Source organism: Meles meles, chromosome 5, assembly GCF_922984935.1.
Source record: "Meles meles chromosome 5, mMelMel3.1 paternal haplotype, whole genome shotgun sequence".
Classification (NCBI taxonomy): domain Eukaryota; kingdom Metazoa; phylum Chordata; class Mammalia; order Carnivora; family Mustelidae; genus Meles; species Meles meles.
Window position 1 is genome coordinate 10,445,171 of NC_060070.1, and position 23,432 is coordinate 10,468,602.

Here is a 23,432-nt window from a genome sequence, read left to right on the forward strand (position 1 = left end):
CCCGGAAAAGTACAAAGAGAAGACGTAGACCTGCTTTTTAGAATCGTGAAATATGAGCGCTGGTTAAATCCGAGTGGAACGGAAGGCTGATCCGGGAGACGGAGCTCCGGGGTCTCGAACCCGCCGGCCCTGGGCTCGCGGCGCCATCTGCGACCGCTCACTGCCTCCCAGAGTCAGAGCCGAGCACTGCTGCAGATAAGACGCCGTCAAGTTCAAGTGCAGCTTTCGGGTAATGGCTCAATCTGGAGGCGGCCTGGGAGGACACCACCGCGCCCCTCCGCCCCCACCCCGGGGTTAGGGTGGGGACACCACGTGCAGCCACCACGCCTTCCTCGCGGGTAGGGAGGCGAGCAGAGAGAGCTTGGGATCAGCGGCCGGTCCCCGGACCGGTATTCAGAACGCACAGGGAGAGGTGGTAGCGGAACCTTTCTCCTCCGCTTCGCTCTCGCTTCCCCCCGAACCCAGTTGGCGTCGGACCCAGCGGTGGAGTCTTATAAACATGGAGCCAGCAGGTGCTGAACGTGGGCCGCAGTCCTCAGGTCTCGAGGCTCCGGGTTCCACAGACGATCGGCTTTTCCTGGTGAAAGGTGTGGTGTGGTGAGGTGCTGGTGTCGGGGCGAGCTCTTCCCGGGCCTGCGCTGGAGCCGCCATTCCCACACACACCCCGCCCTGGGAGACCTAACCTTGGGTTGCCCCTGAGTTTAGCCGGTGGGGATCGGCCGGTCAGGGGTCGTGCGGGGTGCAGGGTGGAGACTCCCCTGGGCTGGGGGGGCTGGTCCCGTGAGGTGTCCTGTGTGCTGCATTTTCCCCATCCCCTCTGCAGTTTCTCCCGTCCCTTGCCCTACCTTCCACTAGCTCGGCTTCCTCCCCGGGAGAAACTCCCAAACCGTCCCTGGGAAGAGGGAAAGGGACCCTGGGCCAGTTCCCAGCACTTGGAAACGACCCCGCAGAATGATCTCAGGAACCAGAGGTCGTGAGGTCACGCAGGTTTCGCACCCCTATCGTTTACCTTTGGCCAGAGCTGACTAGCTTTCGTTCTCAGATTTCAAAGTGACTTAAAATGTAATTGAAATAGTGTCTGAACTTACTTGGGTATATTTTCTTAAGGTGTTTTTTTTTTTCTCTTTCTCTCTTCCTCGCCCTCCACGCCCTACCCCCAAAACTCTTGGCAGGTGGAGTTTTCCTTGGTACTGTGGCTGCAGCCGGAATGCTAGCGGGATTTGTTACAACATTATCATTGGCTAAAAAGAAAAGCCCTGAATGGTTCAATAAGGTTTGTGACACGGAAATCCATTCATAGCATTGTTATTGTTTACAGATAATTGGCAGCTGTTTCGCATGGGAGAAGTAAAGAAAATGTTGGTGGCCTTTCATATTAAGAAGTAAACCTATATACATAGATTCAGGAAGTGTACAAATTAACCAATCGTCTTTATTTTCATTTAGAAAGAAAGAAGTATTTAGGGAGACCTGAGTGGTTCAGTTGGTTAAGTGTCTGCCTTCAACTGGGGTCATGATCTTGGAGTCCTGGGATCAAACCCCATGTGGGGCTCTCTTCCCAGTGGAGAGCCTGCTTCTCCTCCTCCGAACTCTGTGCACTCTCTCTCTCTCAATACATAAATGAAATCTTTATTTAAAAAGAAAAGTATTTAGTTATGTGCTTTCTTTTTCTTAAATTTTAGCAGAACAAGACTTGGAAAGCTATCCAGTACATTTCCTGTTCACAACATGACTAAGTCTAAATCGGGGTAATTCCCTATCAGTTGTAAGAGGCCCAGTATTGTATACACCCCTGAGAAAAAAAATGATGCCAGTTAAATTCTTGACACAATACTGATTCCCAGCAGCATTTCTATTTACTTATTTATTTAAGCTTTACACCCGGCCTGGGGCTTGAATGATCCCAAGATCAGGAGTCCCATACTCTACTGACTGAGCCAGCCAGGCGCCCCACCAGAGGCATTTCTGTTTCAAAAATGTTCAGTTGTTGAAGTGAAGTGCATTTTACCATTGATGAAAAACATGGGTCAGCTCCTTGAGCCCAGAGATCACACATGCTTTGTGCTGCTGCAGCCCCGCTCCCCAGAAAAGTGCCTGACACATAAGGGCTCAATCAGTTTGGGTTAAATGACCATAAGCTACTTAAGGCAGAAAATTCTTACTCTGTGAGCAGAACTAAGTAATCACTCATGTGGTCATACCCCATTGGGTGAGGATTTTTCTTCTCATTGACTTGTCATTACTTGTTTGCATGTGTCCTGTCTCTGCCCTCTTCGTCCCGTATGATTTATTTATCCATCATTTCATTGCTTCACATGTTAACTTGGGATCTTTTATGTGTCAGGGACTGTGCTAGCTAGGTACAGGAGATAGAAGAATGAACAAAACATCTGCCTTTCAGGAAGCTAGCATCTGGTGCAAGAGACAGATACTAAATATCGACACAATTAACTATATAATTATAATTTGATGTTTGCTTGGAAGAACAGTGTTATGTGAAAAATCATAAACCAGTCAAGTTCCCTCTCCACTTACATTTTTAATAATTGGATATCATACTTAAGCATTGTAAATACCGTAAAGGAAAAAGACCACATTTAAGGTGCTTTTGGTCCCCATCTGCATACTTGAGGCTTAAATGGAACTACCGAAATCACTGTGATGAAACTGTGGTCATTTTCCCCCTGTATTACAGAATATTTTCGGTGCAGAAATACATCTTGTAGAAGGAATCAGTAAGGCCTAACCGATAGCGACGTTTTAACAGTACAATTTGCGTAGATTTCTAAGCCAAAATTACCAGTTAACCTTTGGGTCACAGACCTTTCTGAGAATCTCATGAAAGCTCTGGATTCTTAGGGAAAAGAACTACATACCCACAATTACAACTTGGTATTCTATTTTGTGGTTCTAAGATTTGATCATCACACATGCCCTGTCAAACATGGTAGCTGTCAAGCTGTGGTCCACAGAACCCTAGGATCCTTGAGACTCTTTTGAGGGTCTGTAAAGTCAAAACTATTTTCATAGTAATCCTAAGGCATTTGCGGGGGTAAAACTGCTGGTACCTTAGTGTAATCAAGGCAGTGGCACCAAACTGTACTAGCAGTCATTGTGTTCTCTGTTACATGCCTCTGTAGTTTCAAAAAAAAAAAGCACCTCGTTGCATAAGAATGTCCTTGTTATAGCAGTAAAAGTGTTGATTTTATTAAATCTTAACACTTGATTACTATTTCACGTGAAGAAATGGGAAGTATCATAAAGCCCTTCTGATCTGTACCAGAGACGCTTTTCTCTAGGAAAAGCAATTGTATGATTAAGTTGCATGCTGAACCCGCTGCTTTTTTTCATGTAATATCATATTGTATTTGAAAGAGCAACTGACAAACTACAGTTATTCAGAAGTGGGTATTTGGCAGATGTTATCTTCAAAATGAACAAAATGAGCCTGTCATCTCAAGCAAGCGCTTGACGGTATTTGTTGGCAATGAAAAAAATTGAAGCTTGCAAGGGAAAATTAGATCTTAGGAAACTTGAGTCTGCCATTGGGAGCTTGATAGGTGCTCGATATGTAAGGCTTTCCTGATGAGATTGCTGGTAATATTAATAATATGAAATTTTAAATATTTAATACATGCAGCCTCGGAAAGATCTACATAACTTGGTAAATCAGTATTTTCTGAATGATCCTAAGGCATGAATAAAAGGCCCATTCAATATACAAAAGAGACGAATGGATTTTAATGTAACAAAGTGCAAAAAAATCATCGGTCTGAAATCGTCGGTCTGACTTCGGTTCCAGAGTACATGCAGCTATTTGGGAAGTTTCAGTGGAGTGTCAGAGAAGGGAGGCTATTAAAATATTTGTCCCTTTCCAACCACAGATCTCTGGAAGGCTGGATTTTATTCAGATTCTTCCATCAAAAAACATATTGCAACAGATTGAATACAGAAGCATTTATGAAAATTCATCTGTCCTTTATTAAGCCAAACATTTAGAAGATTAATCAAAACGTAAAACATTGCTTCTTGGCACTAAATTCTTTTGTTTTGTAAGGCAGTTGTTTTCATAAGAATAGGTTTCTATTCATCTATATTGGGTTGATGTTTAAATGAATACTTAAATGAATACTTCTAAATGAATACTTAAAATTAAAATTAAATTAAAAATTTAAATTAATACTTAAAACTTAAGAATTTATTAGTTTTAATTTTTAATATATTAAATATTCATAAGTATAATCCACATAATCGGAAGTCTTTGGGATCCATTTCCGAGACCGGAAAGTTTGAGAACCACTGTTCTGCCTGGTTAAATATGTTGTGTAAAGTTCTGCCTCTCCTCTGGGGGAGCATCTGAATTAGAGCATTACCATTGATCCAGGCCGTGTCTGAGAGGCTCGGAGGTTCTGGAGCAGGTAATGCATTTACACTTAGCAAGCGCCGGTTTAAGAATCCCACTTAGGCAGTGTATTTCCGAGTCGCTGCCTGGCAGTTTTCCCTGACATTAGTAGTGAAGATAATATCCAGCATTTGAATATGCTTACCACGTGCTGGCTGCTGCTGCTCCTTGAACCCCCGTCACAGCCCCATGAGACACTGTTACTAGGTTGTCCCCATTAAACTGAGGCATGCACGGATTAAACAACTGGCTCACCATGGCAGTCTTTCCATCTTTGATTATTCTTGGTGAGGAAATTATACTATTTTTAGCAATTTTTTACTTAAATAGACTTCTGTCCACTAGCCTGAAGTCGAAGCATTCATTATAATACAGACTCAGATTACAACTCAGGACTTTAAAAATGACCAGCTTTAGTTGGGGACTCTCTGCACTGCTATTCTTTCAGGAAGATGATCATCATTTCTTTAAAGTCTTAACTGCGGTGTCTTAGCTGAGTCTCACACTAGTGGAAAGGGAGTAGTAAATGTTGAACGAACGAACATTGATTTTTCTTTGTCCTTCACTGAATAGACAGAGGAAGAGGTAAGCTAAGGTGGCTTTTAAAAACACATGCACATACATAATACATGATTTCTGTCCTTCCCAAGGAAATAAGGAATTTTAAACTTAAGCTTCTAAAATAAAATTTAGGCACTTAAATTGACCCTCTTTTAATAATATTCGGTTAATGGTGTTGCTTCTGGATGAAAATTCAGGCCATTTAGAAGTTAGTGAATTTATGTGAGATCTGTGGTGTCTAGTGAACGGGTCTGAAATTACAGCAACATGAGAAGGGGAGAAGAGAGTGTTGTTTTGATCACAGAAAATAAAGAAACATCTCTTGAAAATCTGGTTGGGTCTCAGGTATATTACAAACAAGTGTTAAGTCAGCAAATACTGAGTGTCTTCTGGGTCAGGGCACGGTGTGAGACCTGAAGATACAGGTAAGCCCAGCGTTTCTGTGTGCCACCAATAACATTCATATCACAACACGTGATACAAACCTTTATCATTCAGTGGGTTGAGCGATATAAGGAAAATTGTTCTTAAAAAGAAAGGCTTTTCCCCCCCAAGTAAATGGAAATTTGTTTCCAGAAGGAAGACCAAACATTACAAATTTGCTATCTTACTACATTAGCTGATCAGTTTGATGGCATTTTAATGAAGATGCCAATGAACAGAACTTAGAACTTGACAGAATGTTGTAGGGCTTTTCTGGGATAATTAATAGGCAAAAAGAACAAAAGTTTTGGAAAAAAATAATCAGTAACCAGTGCTTTCAGTGATGGGATGGTTATATGCTAATGAAGCATGCTTCGCATTCCTGGTCTTCTCTGTCAAGTTCGTATGCTGATAGGCTGAAAGTTGTTCAGTTATGGTTATAGATTTTTACCTTAAGAAGATGCCTTGAAACCCAAAAGGAGAGTCATGGTTTATTTCCTAGTTTCTCATGACTAGCTGCCACAGCTGGCTTTCTACTGTGTGCCCCGCATTTTGCGTACACATTTAAAAGTCTTTGCAGTGACTTCGATTACTTCACCTCTCTGAGGAACCCCTCCTTAAAGCTTCCTCTATTGGCGGCAGTAGCTAATGTATCCTCCTCTGGGACCGTGGTGCCCTGGGTATAGTTCTCTCGTTGCACATTCCATTTAGATCATGGTTAACTTTTATGTGTCTGTGTCCTTCCCCCCCCCCCGCACCCCCGCACCAGTGACTAAAATTTTTAGTCAGAAAGAAGTTATTCTATTTGCCTTTTTCTCTCTAGTACCCAGCCGCAGCTCCTGGCAATGCCCTGCCTACTCAAATATCTGTCAGTCAGAGAAGCCGTGACCTAAGTCTTGCAGTTATTAAGTAACAAAGCTGCTTTTTGAACTTGGGTTGGTCTGGCATCGCAAAATTACGGTGACATTCAGAGAGTCGTGAGCGTCAAACATTCCCGAAATAATTACACTTTCCGAACTGATGCTTCTTCCTTTCCTTCTCCATTGCAGGGAAGTGTGGCCACAGCCGCCTTACCAGAGAGCGGGTCTTGCCTTGCCTTGCGAGCCCTGGGCTGGGGCTCACTTTATGCGTGGTGTGGGGTTGGTGTGATCAGCTTCGCAGTCTGGAAAGCTTTAGGAGTTCACAGTGTAAGTATCTACAGTCCTGTAATTGCTGTCTGAATGTTTATTCTACTTTCTGTGACTAACTTTGCCTGATTTCCAAGAAGTGTGTGTGTGCGCGCACGCGCGTAACTTATACCCCAGGCTAAAGAGCTCCATACTGGGAATGATTGGCTTTTTTTAAACGACTGGTAGGAAGTTCTGTGGACCAGGCGGTGTGTGACAAGTGGGAAATGACGGTGGTTTGGAATAGGTGGCGGCAAGGGAGTTGAAGAGAAGGTTCTGGATATATTTTGAAGGTAGAGTCAACGAAGACTTGTTTCACGTCGAGTGTGAGAGGTGAGAGAAAAAATGAAGTCAGGGATCTCCAAGGCTTTTGGCCTGAGCAGCTGGAAGATGGATTGGGACAGTGGGAGAGGAGCAGATGTTCAGGGATAATGTCAGAAGCTCCATCTGGGGCCTGTGAGTTTGAAGTAATCTGTTAGATAGCGAAGTGGAGAGTCAAGCAAGCAGTTAGATATAGAAGTTTGGAGTTCAGAGGAGAGGTACAAGGTCAAGATGTAAATTTGAGAGGCTTCAGTATGTGGATAGTGGTCAAAGCCAGGAGACCAGATGAGCTCACCAAGGCATTGAACGTAGAGAGAAAAGAGGTCCGAGGAAAGAGCTCTGGGCACTCCCAAGGTTTAGAGGTTGGGAAATACGGAGGAAATTAGCAAAGGAGAAAACCCAGGAGAACCGGGAGAACAGTGACTTGGACGCCAGGTGAAGAAGGTGTATAGTGGGGTGAAATCGTGTAAGGTGACTCAGCAGTTCACCAAGTCAGCGGTGTAGCGGTCCGTGGTGGGAAAAGCCTGGGTGGAGTGGGCCCAAAAGAATGGAGAAGAGAGATTGTCTGTATAGGCACGTCTCAAATTCTGCTTTACAGGTAAAGAAAGAGATGGGGTCATAGCTGGAAGGGGGGACTGAGATCAAGAGAGGCGTTTTTGTCTTTTGTTTTAAGTTGGGAGAATTGACAGCATGTGAGTATGCCGACGGGAGCGATTCCGTAAAGGCGGAGAAGTTTCAAAGGAGGGGGAGTGCTAAGTAATATTATTATTATAGGCATTACCGAAGTTTTCCCATTTGGTTTCAGCATAACTGAACGTAGGCATTATTGTACTTTTTACTCAAAGTATACTGATGGACAGACAGATTTTGCTTTTCTTTTAGTCTGACTAACCTTTATTTTTAAAGTAACTTTGCTGGCTAGTAATTGTTTATAACAATAAAGTTGTGTTTACATGGAAAAGTTAGAAAACCCATGACTGAAGATTTGGGATGATTTTTGTTGTTAACCTCAGTTTTGCTTTTGACCAGTATAAAGTCTCTCCTTCCATTGCAGGCGTTGTACCAGACATTTTAGACATAGCGGGTTATTTAATCTTTACAGTTACTATGAAGCAGATAGTAATATCCCCCATTTTATAAATGAGGAAATTGGGACTCAGAGAGGTTAAGTCACTTGTCCAAGATCACACAGCTTATAACTGACGGAGTCAAGATTTGGATCCAGCTCTGATAGTCTTTAAAACCTAGTATTTTTTTCCGATGTTACCTCCCCTAGCTAAGATAGGAAAATAGAGGAGTAGTTGAAAGGGGCCAGAGTGAGGGGGAAGGAGTAAATTTGGTTTTAATTGTGATGTGATCCACACATTCTTGATAACTTCACTAGTTTTCCTGGGTATCTTCAATGTGGGCCTCATCTCCCGGCTTTCTAATTAATGTCAGTTAGGTATAGGACTGGGCCATTCTTTCCTCATAAAAGAGAAGGCCTCCTTTTAGCCTTCATCTGCAGTAGAAAAATGCTTAGGGTATAATGGTAAAGCAGGATTCATTTGTGTATATAATACGAGAGCAGTTACTTGAAAACAAGTGGAAAAACTGGGGGGAAATATGTGCAGTGGAAACGTGTGGATGAGTTACGGGTGTGGGAGTGAATTTTTTCCTTCACTTTTCTGTATGTTCCTTCAAGACGTATTACTTTAACAGTAATACTGCCATTTAAAAAAATAGTGCTGGATTTTATTTTTATTAATTTATCCTAGAAATGAAGCACAGCTGCTTCGAAGTTCACAGAACTTCTTTGACCATGTGTGAAATACACTTGAGGGCATGAGATACTTAATAGTGAGGTTATTAAGCTTGTAGTTTCTATAAAAATGATGGTCTGTTAGCACTTTCAAGTGACTTGATGGAATTGTTAGGGGATGTTTCCAGAACTTAGTAATGTGGGTCATAAACTGAATAGTAAAGTTTTAAGATATTTTAAAATATAAATAACCTTTGAAGGAGAAGAGTCATAATGAATCCATCCAAACTTTCATAGGCCAACAAAGTTAAGGTATTTAGATTAAGTTATATGCTCAAGAACTTGGGCTTTATGGGCTCTCTGGTGCTATTCTAGCGTCTAGAATGTGAACTTCTTTGTTTCATGGCACCTGTAGGAGGATTATGGCCTAAAGAAAATGGCTGGGCAAGAAAAATTGTTTTCTGATTGGCATTGCTGAATACAAGGACACTTGGAATCTTTTTATATCTTCATGTCTTTAAAACGTGAGAATACGAACGTACTGTCCCCCGACCTATAGGTCGTTAGGAATATCAGATTGCTATCCGTATCTGAGAAGTCTCACAGAAAAATGAACCACTGATAGTTTTTCAAGGGCACACCTTTTAAAAGCAGTAGCGTTTATGAATTTGTTCATTCAGAAGACATTTGTGGGCCTACCCTGAGCCAAGACAGGGCTCCCCAGTAGACCATTACAATGGAAGCCTTCGGTTTTAAGACTCTCTAAGCAAATTCTTATTATATGACCCACTCTGCGTCTTGGGGAGAGCAGTACTACATTTCAGTTCTCAGAAAATTTGGAGGATAATTGTGAGATTGCCCCGACTCCTGAGAAATGTTATCTTTCCATAACAAAAGAAAATAAATCTTAGAAAATGCTGGACAGAAATGGTCCAGATCTATGCACTCAATAAATAATTGGTATGATTATTCTGGGTAAATTAGGTAAATCAGAATCAGTCCCTTTGTCAAATAAATGATGGTAGCAACCTTGAATCCTATTAAAGCGTTATAGACCCAGTTCAAAAAAAAGAAGGGTGCCATCTACTGGCTAAAGGAGAGCAGTGCACATTCCTTATTTTAATTCTCAGCTACAGCTGCTGGCCTAAACCAGGGCATGCTGAAATGCTTCAAGCTAAGCTCTTCAGTTTCTTAGAAATATTTTGGATTTACACTTAGTTTATTTGTAGTTATTATGGAATTTATTTCACATAGAAAATGTATAATACATCAGATATAAATTTATATTTTACCCAATAGTGTTATCATTTAATTAGAGATTCTAACAAAAGGAGAGCTAGTGGAGACTGTCTTGTTAGCGGATTGAAGCCAGTACGTGCGTCCAGGATTTAAGGTGGGAACCTCCCTCCCTCCATGTCCGAGCCAGTCCAGATTCAGCCTCAGACTCACCAGTTCTGGCCTGCTGAACAGCATTGTGGGCCAGCAGGCAAGGCCTCATTGCTCAGTATAGATTCATCCATTACTTTGAATTACGGCATTTTATCATCCAATTATGATTGAGGCAGCATTAATTTTATAACAGTAACTTAATTGTTGAAACAATGAACATTTACTGTGGGGCTGTGGTCTCCTAATGCACCCAGTGATCCCAAATGATCCCAAAGGATCCTGGGAGACTGCCATGTTCAGGCCAGGTTCACCCTGTGGCAGTATGATTAGATTCTTTTTATTAGGGCATGTATTTTAGGTTTAGAGTAGTTGAAATAAATGCTTGTCAGTGAGTAAATAAGGATGTCTCGAGATATCAACTAGTAATTGCCCAGTTATCAAAAGAAGCAGCCAGGGAGCCTGGGTGGCTCAGTCGGTGAACTGCCTGCTTCAGCTCAGGTCATGATCCCAGGGTCCTGGGATGGAGCCCCATGTTGGGCTCCCTGTTCAGCCAGGAGCCTGCTTCTCCCTCTCCTTCATCCCCTCCCCACGGCTTGTGCATTCTCTCTCTCTCTCTCTCTCTTTCTCTTTTCCTCTGTCTTGCTCACACTCTCGCAAATAAATAAAAAAACTTAACCAAAAAACACCATGCCACTTAAAATTATTCACCTGTGACTCAAGCACAAAGACTTCACTTTTGTACCTTTTCTTATTTATATTAAGTATTGATATTTGAAAGAATTTCTGAAAAGATTGAGCATAATTACGATTAGATTATTTTGCCTTTTTTTTTCCCCTCCCCTTAGAAGGAAAAATGTTGGATGTATAAATAATTCCTGATTGATATGACTGGGAAATCTAGGGCTTTTTTTGCCTGGACTCTTCTCTTCTCTTCCAACATTTGTTGGACGTGAGGCTGTCTCAGTACCAGTCGGAATCACCACTGCTAACATTTACTGTGCCTTGTGGTTAATATAGTCATGATACCTGGTGTAGTTAGAATTCACAGATAATTTATAGTCGTTGCCCTCAGAGGAGCTAAAATCTCAATAGTAATAAAACCATGAATGAAAACATTTTAGTTATTGTGAAAAACATTAAATCGTCCAGAGACTTAAATTCAAAAATTAACTTGTAAATAAAGGAAATTTTTAGTTTAGCTTGTCTTTTACCAGGTAATAAGAAGTATTTGTTTTTATTTACATATATTGCTTATTTTTTAAAGAAAAACATGTTTAGGACCTATCTTTTTTAAAACAAAGATGGTTTTGTGTTTATTTTATAAAATTATGTACCCATTTAAAAGAAAAAAAAGGGTAGAAAGTAAAAAAGGAAACAAAAATCACCAGAAATCCTATTGAGTTGTAATCACTTATTACAATAAAAACATCCCTTCAGACTTTCTATATGTCTGTGAATATAATTGTAAGTAAGTGTTTTACTGTTCTATTCGGGAGCCTTTTTTCACTGAATAGCCACAAGAACATCTTTGCACAATAGACTGTATAAATCTCCATCACTTTTAATAGCTATCTGGTGTTCCGTTATAATTTATGTAATCAGTCTCCTGCCAATAGCACTTATATTGTAATTTTTCACTATTAAACACCATAGTGAACCTCTGTAGGTGTGCATCTTTTTATACTTTTCTCAGCCAGGAAATTTATGCTAAAGACAACTGATGTTATTGTTGAATCCAGGGGCATTTAAAAATGTTCTTGATGTCCAAAGTCCAAAGTTTATACATTTAGAAGATATTGACAGTGCATACAGGTTTCCTAGCACCCTGGTCATTAGTGGCTTCTATTTGAAATGTTTTCCAATCTGATAAATGGAAAATAATCTCTTTCTTCCTTTACTGTATCTCTCCGAAGTCCCCCTGCTCTAAAGGCTTTTATGCAAATAATCTGTGATTGGAGTCTTACACATCTCTCCAGCCCCCGTATTGACTCCCGATCTGATATAGTTTACTTCTTTCTCAAGAGCCCAGGCTTCCTTTTCCTTAAAAACAAAAAGTAAAACATGTAAGTAAAACATATCTTAATTATTTCTCCAGAAATTGGCATCTGTCTTTCCTATTCTAAGAAAGATTCTTTAAGAGAGGTAGTAATATATCTTTCTTCTAGGACAATATTGGGTTCATTCTTTTTTTTTTTTTAAAGGAATCTTCCTTCTTTTTTTAAAAAATATTTTATTTATTTGACAGAGAGAAATCACAACTAGGCAGAGAGGCAGGCAGAGAGAGAGGAGGAAGCAGGCTCCCCGCAGAGCAGAGAGCCCGATATGGGGCTCGATCCCAGGACCCTGGGATCATGACCCGAGCTGAAGGCAGAGGCCTTAACCCACTGAGCCACGCAGGAGCCCATATTGGGTTCATTCTAATAAAATGTATTTTCTCCAGCTCTTTTTGGTAGCTGCTGCTAAGTATACTTTTTAATGTTAATGTTTATGCTCATTTCTTAATGACCTTATGACCAGCTTTGAGGGCTTTTGCTAATTACAGTAAAATCTCTTTCTTTGGACTTTTTGCTGATTTCAGCATCTGGTAGATCTTATATTAAATATGTTTATTCTGACACCATTTTTAAGTTATTTGTCTCAAATGAAGCAACATTGTAGGTGAACGCTAGGACCACATATATAAATAAAACTATGAAAAAGCTTAGAGGTTTTTAATATCTAAGATATTTAAGAAGAGAAATAGACTGTATGCTTTGTACTTTTCTTTGGTTCCGGTCAGAGGTTAAAAACAAATTCATTTCCTGGCAAATTGTTTAATGGTGGCCACCTCTGAGGGATCTGCAGGAGAAGTCAGAAGAGTGACTAAAATATGTCCCTTCTGGGGCGCCTGGTTAAGGTTAAGCCTCTGCCTTCGGCTCAGGTCATGATCTCAGGGTCCTGGGATCGAGCCCCACATCGGGCTCTCTGCTCAGCAGGGAGCCTGCTTCCTCCTCTCTGCCTGCCTCTCTGCCTACTTGTGATCTCTGTCTGTCAAATAAATAAAATCTTAAAAAAAATAAAAATAAAATATGTCCCTTCTGCATCCTCGCCTAATCTAATTTGAGAGCTTCCAAACATCTCTACCAGCTTCTGTCCCCAGGAAGCAAACTTCAGTTCCTGACTCTGATTACCATAACATCAGCACACCCAGCTTCACTTCCACTTCCTGATGGATCTTACTAGAACGCGTAGAACACAGAGTCATCATGATCTCGCACAGGTAGTTCTGTCTGTCAAGCTGAGGGCCTTCAAACAGCGTACGCATTGAGGAGTATATTCCTGGAATCATTTTTCAATTAATTGGAAGAGGCACTGTGCATCACTTAAATTTAGGTCTGAGGCGACAAGAACATCTCTATAACCCTTATTTCCCACTCACTGCAGCTCTAATGGGCTTGGCATCCGGTGGTAAGAGGCACTCGATGTAATGTGGAAGGGAATTTGGTGACAGAGAGACCGAATCACAGGCACTTGGTCAGTTTAAAATGGGAGATAATGACCAATGTCGTAGTTTGTTTTCTGAGGGGTTTTTTTTTGCCCCCTAAGCCAAGGGGGCAGGAAAAGAAAAAAAAAAAATCATCTTTTTTATTGGCATATTGCCAAAATACCTCTTCTAAAAACCCACCAGTTTCCTTTTATAAGTAAAATAGGCCCCCAAGCATTTTATAAAGTGGGAATGTGCAACAATTATTAGAAAAGATAAGCTCTGCCATAAAAGCCTTCTTGTTCCAAAGCCTGACACAAATCAGGCTTAATCACCTCAGGAATGTTCCCGGCCTTATTCCACTGGAGGAAAAATATCCTTGATTTCATTTGGGTTTTCTTTTTCTTTGTCCTTATTTCTAATACGGAGCATAGAGAATTGGACTCAGATGAGCCGATCTCTCTGAATAAGGCACTGTGGAATGAAGACCCGATAGCCTACACTTCCCCCTACGCTTTGTTTTAAAAGGTACCTGTTATTGGTTGGTCACTTAGAAATACCTGGGAATCTACAAAACATTTTTATATGTATATGTTGATATATTTATATATATTATTTTTCATGTCCCAGTATACCTGATAATGAAGTGGTCTCTCAAATTGAATTCTCCTGACCGAAATAATTTTAAGAAGAAATCTTTTTTTAATGTGCTATGTATCTTTCCACAGTGTAGACTGTGCTGAACATAATTTCTCTAATTTTTGACGGACCAAATATATATACCGGATATATACCAGTTATTGTTTGTTTCTTGTGCTGGTGGATACTGGCCTTTTATAGTTCTTCGTACTTTTTGTCATTTTTCTCAATCCTAGTTTGGCTCTTATTTTTTCCTTCCCACTATTCCATTTCCTTCTGAAATGCTGCTACCTTATTTTATACATTTTATGCTAGGTTCCTTGCTTTGCCTTTAAATTTGCTCCTCCTTTAAATTTGGTCCGTCTGCTCTAGCTTCATCCATACACAGAAGGCTGTCAGGTCTGCGTCTCTAGTTGACTTCTGAGCTCCTTGCTCATGGACCCACTTGCTGGACACTGATGCTTGGATGTCTTGCAGGCGTCATGTGTGTTCCCACATGAATGTTATTCACTGCCCTCCCCCCGCCCCCAATCAGCAGCCTACTCCTGGATCACTCCTGGTGAGTAGAGCCGCCCAGAAAAGCTGGATTGTGTTCATGACCACACTCTTTCTCATCCCTGTATCTAATCGCTCAGGAAGTCTTGCTTCTCCCACACGCCCACTGCCATTGTCCCTGCCCCGAGATTGACACGGCGGACCTCTGTTCTCCCTGCCTCCCACCCGGCCTCTCCATAGTCCTTTCTCCACACTTTGCGAGAGGGCTCTGGCCTTCATCTTCCCCAGAGTTCATCCTGCATCTGTACCACTCACTCTGCCTTTCTCCATGTCACCGTGGGCGAGGTGTCCATGCTGCGGGTATAGGTCCATCACGGCCATCTGTCAGAGGACCTTGCTCCCAGGATTATCCCAGCCTTAGCTGATTGTCAGTTTTCCACCCACTGCTGTGTGTGTGGACATGTTCCACCTCCTCCCGCCTCTGCACGTTCTCTCTTGATGTTCCCCATCTTTCTCCAGCTACTCCTTTGGTCCGTCAGCCCCCAACTGTGGTCCTCGACATTCGAACACAGTCTGCTCAGTCCGCTGTCGGGTTTGCCCTGCACGTGCCTGTCACGTGGTGTGGCCCAGAGGCACGCAGCAACCTGGATCTCACTCAGAACTCTCGGTCTCCTTGCCACCTCTTGTCGCTCCCGTTTCAGGCAGCGTCCCTCCCGTGCCCGCAGCTGCCCAAGCCTGGAACCCAGCAGAGACTCATCATCTCGGCTTCGCTCATTTCCCTTCATTCCCTTCATGTCATCCACGGGCAAGTCCTGCTTGTTGGCTGTGCTGCCAGACACGGCCTGGCCCCTTTCATCTCTCGCCATTCCATTCGCCTTTTGCCTCGCAGAGTTTTCCGGCCTCTTCTTTACCACCCCCCCCAACCCCGCCCCGAACTCTCCCTCCACACAGCAGCTGGAGAGATTTGTAAAGTGTCAGATGACGTCACTCTGAACAAAGCTTCACAGGCTCCCCGTGAAGAAGTCTCGTGGGATGTAGCCCCACGTGCCAGCCGGCCTCCTCTTGGACCACCCAGTCACCCCTCCTACCCGCCGACACCCCACTGCCCCCCACCGCACACCAGCTTTCCTCCTGAGGGCCCTTCCTCCTGCTGGTCCAGCAGACTCCTTGCCCAGGTGCTGGCCTAGTGGCTGTGTGTTGGCTTGTAGGGCTTCAACCCAGTTTGTGTTCGTCTCTCCCGAGAAGCTTCCCTAGACCATCTGGTCTGAAATATAGTCGCCCCTTTACTCCCACCACTCAGTTCCTCTCTGACAGCATCCTGTTTTCTTCTTTTCACAGCACTGTTGCAACATGAAGTTATATTGACCATTTGCTTGTCTTATCTGTCCTCACATAAAGAATGTAAATTTTAAGAGGATAGAGACCTCATTTGTCTTGTTCACTGTTGCAATCTCAGCACCTGATAGAGTACCTAGCACGGAGGATGTGTCCAGTAGACCCCTGTTGGATGAAATCTGATCGCTGTTTCTGCCATTTCAATGGCCCAGTCTTCCCTGGAGAATAAAATCCAAGTTCCTTGAAATGCTTTGGTTGCTCTCTGGTCTCGCTCCTACTCATTTTTAACCCACTGGTTCTTAATGGGGGCATGTTGACTCCCCCTCCCCACAGAAGAAAGATACTTGGCAACATCCACAGACATTTCTGGTTATCATGACGGTGGGGGTGCTCTGGCATTCCATGGATAGAGGCCAGGGGTGCGGCTCGGTGGCCTGCACTGCACGGGACCGGCCCCAGAAAAGGGATCTGATGCAAATGTCCACAGCGCAGTGCTCAAGACTCTGGCTGGTTCTCTCTTTGTTGCACTCAGAGTTCTAGCCTTGCCGAAAGGCCATGTCCTTCTAGCCTTTGAGCCTTGTCCTTGCTAATGTCGCCACTGAACATTCCTTCCTCTTCCTCTGTTTCTGCTGCTGGCTCTGCTCTTCGCCTAGATGAGGTCTTGAGGCAAACAGGGAGTTCATCTGTTCTGGCAGTTTTGAGACTCTAAAAGATAACTTAAGTTTCCACCTTTAGGTGGAATTTAAGCTTTAGGTAAATTTAAGTTTTTACCTAAATTCAAGGTAACTTCCATGTACAAACATATTCTTCATGTCATTTTTTTTTTAAGTGAATAGAACTGCTCTCGAGGACTAGAGTATTATTTCTATTAATCCAACCGCAGAGAATAATTGCAGTGAATTAACAAAAACACACCTATTTAGAGCCTAAATCCATAAAATTAAGCTTTGTCAGTTTTTAGCTACAATTTGGGATATTTAAACACCTATCAGTGAATTTTAGCTTCTTTGTTTTTCGTGTTTTGTGCTCCGTTAAAATATTTCACTTTTGAAAGATAAATGCATGTGGCTCTTCTAAGTGCATCAAGAATTATGTGTCGATAATGCCCTTAAAGAACAGAAGTGAAATCTCACAAAACAAACTGAGGGTTGCTGGGGGGAGGTGGGATTGGGAGAGGGGGAGGGGGCTATGGACATTGGGGAGGGTATGTGCTATCGTGAGTGCTGTGAAGTGTGTAAACCTGGCGATTCACAGACCTGTACCCCTGGGGATAAAAATACATTATATGTTTATTAAAAAAAAAAAAATTGGAAGGGGAGGCGAACCATAAGAGACTATGGACTCTGAAAAACAACCTGAGGGTTTTGAAGGGTCGGGGTGGGAGGTTGGGGGAACAGGTGGTGGGTAATAGGGAGGGCACGTTTTGCATGGAGCACTGGGTGTTGTGCAAAAACAATGCATACTGTTATGCTGAAAAAATAAATAAAATGGAAAAAAAAAAAACAAAAAAAAGAACAGAAGTGAGATTTGGATACTTTATTAGATGGCCTTGCCAATTCCTGGTACAATATTTGAGTACCATCAATGCAAGTCGATGGCAGTGTTTTGACTTGACAGTCTGCCCTTGTTTTATTAGGAAACAAAGCTTTGTGGCCCTACTTTTGTCTCTCCCCAGCATCCTGTATCACCAACAAAGGAAAATGCTCTAAGGTGCTGGTATTTGTAAAGATCCCCACACAAGGCTTACGAAGTTATATAGATTTTAGCATACGAGCAATAGAATCACAGCCCACTAATTTGTTTTAAAACTACAATTTGCATTTTATGATTTTTAAATCACAAAGAAGATTTTTAAAATAATTATGTTTATATAATGCTCTACTTGCTGGTGAGTTTATAGCTTATAATATTAATTAATAGTGCTTTCATTGCAGCTTCTCTCTCTCTCTCTCTCTCTCTCTTTCATATCAAGGGTTTTGTGCAGTGGTTATTTTATAAAAGCTTTCCAAAGAACAAAACATTTTTTTTACAGGATGAAAATATTCTCTCTGCCATTGTGTATTTGCTTTACTGTGTGTCTAGTGCTGTAGAATTTCTTTTTTTGTATGTTCTGACTTGGTAGGTATTGGCTTTGGCTTTGAAAACAGTTAAGAAATCTTTCAGCTTATCTGTATCTTTATCTGAATTGTATACATCAGCCTTGCTAAGAAACCCCAAACAGGTACGTACACGTTTTACCTACCCCTTAATTTAGAACTTTGGCACTAGGTGGATTCTCCAGTTGTGCCTTTTTATTTCTCTCACCTTTTCAGCGCTCTGGCCTTACTTCACTGGGTTCTATACTCCTTCTTTTCTACCATGAATATTTACCGAATTCACTTCCCAAGCTCTGTTCTAAAGGATCGTGACATGCTCTAAACAAAAAGTGATCTCTTTGGAGTGACAGGTTCCTAAGTAATTACGTTTAATAGTGTGTGATAAATCCCACAATGGAGACAGGTACAAAAGACACTGGTGGCTTAGGATTTTTAAAAGTCACTTCTGCTTGGGGGATTGTAGAGACTGAGAGGATGGAGTATTGGAACCGCACTCCTAGCTAGAAAAAGGGCAGGGGACCTGGGGGGAGAGTCTAGGCAGAAGGAATAGAATGACTTACTTGGAACCACTGCTGGTCCAGAGTCTTGCTGGTCATCTTCATTTCTTGCTTTCTCCCTCCTAAGTGATGTAATCAAGCATAATCCTGCTATCAGCTATAATATTATGCTGTATTTTGAACAGATAATTTGAGTTAGGTTTTCCATTCAAAAGGAATAAATAGCCACCGAAGACAGGTCATTAGGGAGCTATCTGGCTGTATTTGGCTTTGCACATCTTTGAGTAGACCTAAATCTGCTCCGGGGGTCATGTACGTCTCTTTGTCTGTCTTAGTTCTTCTCTTCTTACCTCAAGACTTACTGTAAATAAAAAGCTGCTTTGTTTGAGGTATTTTTATTTTGAGAGTGTTATTTTCTCAAAATTGATTTAGTTGTGGCTGAGGGGAAAAACTGAAGAGGCAGCTGTCAGATTTCATTTCTGAAGAGGTTCAAACTCTAGAAAGAAAATTACTTTAGAAAGAAGTCATTTAGCTACGAGTCTTTATGTGCTTGAATTTCATCCTCAAGAACACTTATCTTGGAAAATGACTTGACTGGTCAAAGGAATCATTATAGGAAGAAGGTGGGAACAGGCATCAGGTTAAAACATTTCAATTACAACTGGGATAAAAGAAACTATCAAAAGTTGGTTCTTTGAAGGGATCCCTCGAAGATGTTAGCCACCATTAAATAAAGATGATCATTTGAGAAATTCCAGTTTTCGATTTGACAAGTGGTTACCATAAATCTGACCGCTATTGTGGAGAGAACTTATGTATACGGTGCTCTCATCATTGTGTGTGTCATGGGGCTTGTGACCGCATACTTTCCAAATGGGGTGTCTGATCCCTGCTAGTGTGCTAAGTCACACTGAAACAGGATGGCAGGAACCCCATTAATAGCCACACTTTTCCTCCGCTCCCCACCTCCTCTGCTTATTATTCCTGTCTTTCTAGACTGCATTTCCGTGGCAGAAAGAGTAAGAATAGCTTTCCCAGTCCTAAATGTGAAATATTTAATAGAAGGCTATCTCCGCACCTTTCGACTTGAGAAGTCATTTATTGTTGTTGTTTTTTAAGATTTTTATTTATTTGACAGAGATCACAAGTAGGCAGAGAGGCAGGCAGAGAGAGAGAGAGGAAGGGAAGCAGGCTCCCCGCTGAGCAGAGAGCCTGATGCAGGCTCCATCCCAGGACCCTGAGACCATGACCTGAGCCGAAGGCAGAGGCTTTAACCCACTGAGCCACCCAGGCGCCCGTAGAAGTCGTTTTTAATCAGGACTCTGAATCACAGCCTTGCCTTTGGCATGAGAAGGAAGTAACAGCATCTCGCGTGAGTTTTCGCTGCTGGACCAGCACGCTGTCGGCCACTTTCCCTTGTTGTCGCTGCTATGACTTCCCAGCAGTTGTGGGTCATGGTCGTGACTGTATAAAGGCAGTGGAACCTTTCCAAATAGAAAGTTCTCGAACTGGGTACAACCTAAGTCAGGAGCCCCACCTCTCCTACAGACGCAGAGAAATGATGAAGGACGCCATTTGGAGACAGCACACACACCTTATTCGTCCCGGCAGGGATACACTTCAGAAAACATAACCCTATTTTTATTTGTACTTATTGGAATTATTTTTACTTGGCATCTGTAGCAGAAATAGAAAATCAGTAATCCCGGGGATCTGGGTTGGCCCATTGTTCACGTTAAAAATTGCAGAGAATTCGTGTTCATAAAACTTGCACTTCAGAATTCATTCGCTAGAGAAGTCCTTTTCCCACCCCAGTCCGAGGCAGGAATTTTCCCCGAGGCGCTGGAGATTCCCGGAACCCGGCCGCCTTGCGCAGCCGCGGTAGTGGGCCGCGAGGCCCGCCGACGCCACGGCCTCGCGCAGCCGCAGTCGTGGACTACGAGGCCTCCCAACCGCCACGGGCTTGCGCAGCCGCAGTTGCAGGCGGAGGGCGCGTCTAACGGTCACTTGCAGCTTTCCATCTCGCCTGGGGGCTTGTCTGCCGCTTCTCTCCTTTCTCCCTCCACTTCTCAAGTGAGTGGCCATGAGTCGGGCGGTGGGAGTCCTGCGGGCCGGCCGGAGAGTGGGCACCGGGAGAGTGACGTGGCTGTGTCCCCGCCGGGCGGCGGGCCTCCCTCTCACGGGCGCCTGGGCCGTCCCCCCCGTGTGCAAGATGGCAACCGTCAGGTGTGAGCTTATCAAGAACTTCGCTTCCGAGGAGGCCGTGTGTCACAACAAGGTCTCCATCATCGGAACCGGGTCGGTTGGCATGGCCTGTGCTATCAGCATCCTGTTGAGGGGCTTGACTGACGAACTTGCCCTTGTGGATGTTAATGAGGACAGACTGAAGGGGGAGACGATGGATCTTCAGCATGGCAGCCCCTTCGTGAAAATGCCAGCTATTGTGTCCAGCAGAGATTACCTCGTCACTGCAAACTCCAACCTCGTGGTCATCACCGCAGGGGCGCGCCAGGAAAAAGGGGAAACACGGCTTAATTTAGTCCATCGAAATGTGGACATCTTTAAATTAATGATTTCCAGTATTACCCAATATAGCCCTCGCTGCAAAATGATCGTTGTTTCCAACCCAGTGGATATACTAACTTACGTGACCTGGAAGTTGAGCGAATTTCCCCCAAACCGTGTTATTGGAAGTGGCTGTACTCTGGACACGGCCCGTTTCCGTTTCTTGATTGGGCAGAAGCTCGGTATCCACTCTGACAGCTGTCATGGGTGGGTCCTGGGAGAGCACGGAGACTCGAGTGTGCCTGTGTGGAGTGGAGTGAACGTCGCTGGTGTCCCTCTGAAGAATCTGAACTCAGACATAGGAACTGATCAAGATCCTGAGCAGTGGAAGAATGTCCACAAAGATGTGATCGCTAGTGCCTATGAGATTATTAGAATGAAAGGTTATACTTCTTGGGCCATTGGCCTGTCTGTAGCTGATTTAACAGAAAGTATTTTGAAGAATCTTAGAAGAGTGCATCCAGTTTCCACCATAGTTAAGGGTCTGTATGGAATAAACGAAGAAGTATTCCTCAGCATTCCCTGTATCTTGGGAGAGAATGGTGTTACGGACCTTATAAAGATAAAGCTGACCACAGAAGAGCAGGCTTGTCTGAAGAAGAGTGCAGAAACGCTTTGGGAAATTCAGAAGGAGCTCAAGCTTTAAAGTTGTTGGAAACGACCTTTCTGAAGTTACTGAAGGGATAGTAGTAACAGGGTTTTGTATGTCAACTTTTTTTTTTTTTTTTAAGCTTGAATTTCTACAAGTTGAAAACAGGAAAGGAAGTAGAGTGAGTTGCCCCCCAAACTTTTTTATTTAGCATCTAGAGGTCAGGATGCTTTTTTCCCCCACAGTTTCTAAGTGACGGCATCGAAGGAGGTGTTTTTGTACCACAGATGTACCAGCACGTGCTGTGTGTGTGTCTCTGTGTGTATTTGCTCTTCGGTCCAGAAAGGATTAGGATATAGGCATTTGTGTTACAGAAATGATAATTTTCATTAAATACATGTTCTTTCATTCTGGATGGCTTATACTTACTATTATTTACCATATAAGACGTTGTAACTTCCTCTAAAATATAAAAATAAATGGACCTACAGAAGTACTTTCTGCAATGAAGCCATCAACTGTCTTCATTCCACTGTGACTATCGCATGGGCCTTAAAAAAAGGCATTATAAAGCGGGAGCTGCGAGTAGGTCGTGTTTAGTTAGTAGGGGCAGAGGGGCACATGCACACACGTACTCTTGTGTGGCTGCCAGCGAAGCAGTATCATTAGGTTAAAATGTGAAAAGAGGAGTGATCTCGTTGGCAGTTGTTACAGTGTTTAATGCAGTAAAATCCAAAGCTTTTAGAAAGAGGCCTGACAGAGATGGCAAGTGTTACTGTCACTTAGCAGGGAAAGGAAACATACTTAGATTTTGGAGTTGTTAAAAACCAAGCCTGACCAAAGTGATTTTAGAACCGCCCCTCAGAACCTGACCTGTTAGCACATTAAATCAGGAAGTGTGTTACGAACTGTCCTTGTTCGGGCCGGTCTCATCAGATTTGGGCCCAGACCCCGATGCTCCCGCGTCATCCCTGCTGCCTAGTTCACTTCACATTAGCAGAAAGCTTTTGTGTTTCAATTTTGCCCTGTTAATCAGTGTCCTAGAAATTGGTTATTTTAATGAGTACTTCAAGGATTATGTTTCTCAGAAAGTTACACATTCACTTTTTATTCCTTAATCAATGGACCTTACTATAGATGCTAAAGTGTATGCATCTGATACAGCGAGGGTTTAGGAGAAAGTGAAGGTGCTGGTCAGGCCTTTACCTAAATGATGTACTAATAACTTAGAAAATAAGAAAAAAAAATTTTTTAAATATCTTTATTTTAGAGAGAGTGAACACACAGGAGGGGGAGAGGGAGAGAGGATCTCAAACCAACTCTGCTGAGCACAGAGCCTGACGCAGGGTTCCATCTCAAGACCTTGAGATCGCAACCTGAGCTAAAGCCAAGGGTCAGATGCTTAACCAACTGTGCCACTCAGGCACCCTGAGAAAGATTTTTTAAATTCATGTTAGCTTTCCTAATGCAATTGAATAATAAATAATACAGTGTCTTTAAACATATTTCAAGATCCATGTGGCTATCAGCAGGGGTAATCAAAATTGAAAGGTACCAGCATCTCCTTTCTAAAGCCAGTCCTGGAATGCCTGGGTGGCTCATTCTGTTAAGTGTCTGCCTTCAGCTCAGATCATGATCCTAAGGTCCCGGGATCGAGTCCTGCATCGGGCTTCTTGCTCAGCGGAGAGCCTGCTTCTCCCTCTGCCTACTCTCCCCCCTGCTTGTTCTATCTTTCTCTCTCTGACATAAA

At 42.8% G+C, this 23,432-nt stretch overlaps 2 protein-coding genes across 2 annotated transcripts in view; both read left to right on the forward strand.

The window, feature by feature from the left end:
- The first annotated feature begins 444 nt into the window (after nucleotides 1–444).
- Nucleotides 445–23,432, forward strand: part of TMEM242 (transmembrane protein 242) — a 28,415-nt gene continuing 5,427 nt past the window's right edge. The window contains exons 1-3 of the mRNA XM_046004936.1: nucleotides 445–587; nucleotides 1,173–1,273; nucleotides 6,436–6,573. Coding sequence (XP_045860892.1) covers nucleotides 500–587; nucleotides 1,173–1,273; nucleotides 6,436–6,573 — 327 coding nt within the window. The 5' untranslated portion in view covers nucleotides 445–499. The remainder of the gene's footprint in view (nucleotides 588–1,172; nucleotides 1,274–6,435; nucleotides 6,574–23,432) is intronic.
- LOC123941597 (L-lactate dehydrogenase A-like 6A) lies at nucleotides 19,785–22,178 on the forward strand. Its single transcript, XM_046004934.1, has one exon. The coding sequence runs from the start codon at nucleotides 20,612–20,614 to the stop codon at nucleotides 21,737–21,739; it is 1,128 nt and encodes a 375-aa protein (XP_045860890.1). The 5' UTR covers nucleotides 19,785–20,611; the 3' UTR covers nucleotides 21,740–22,178.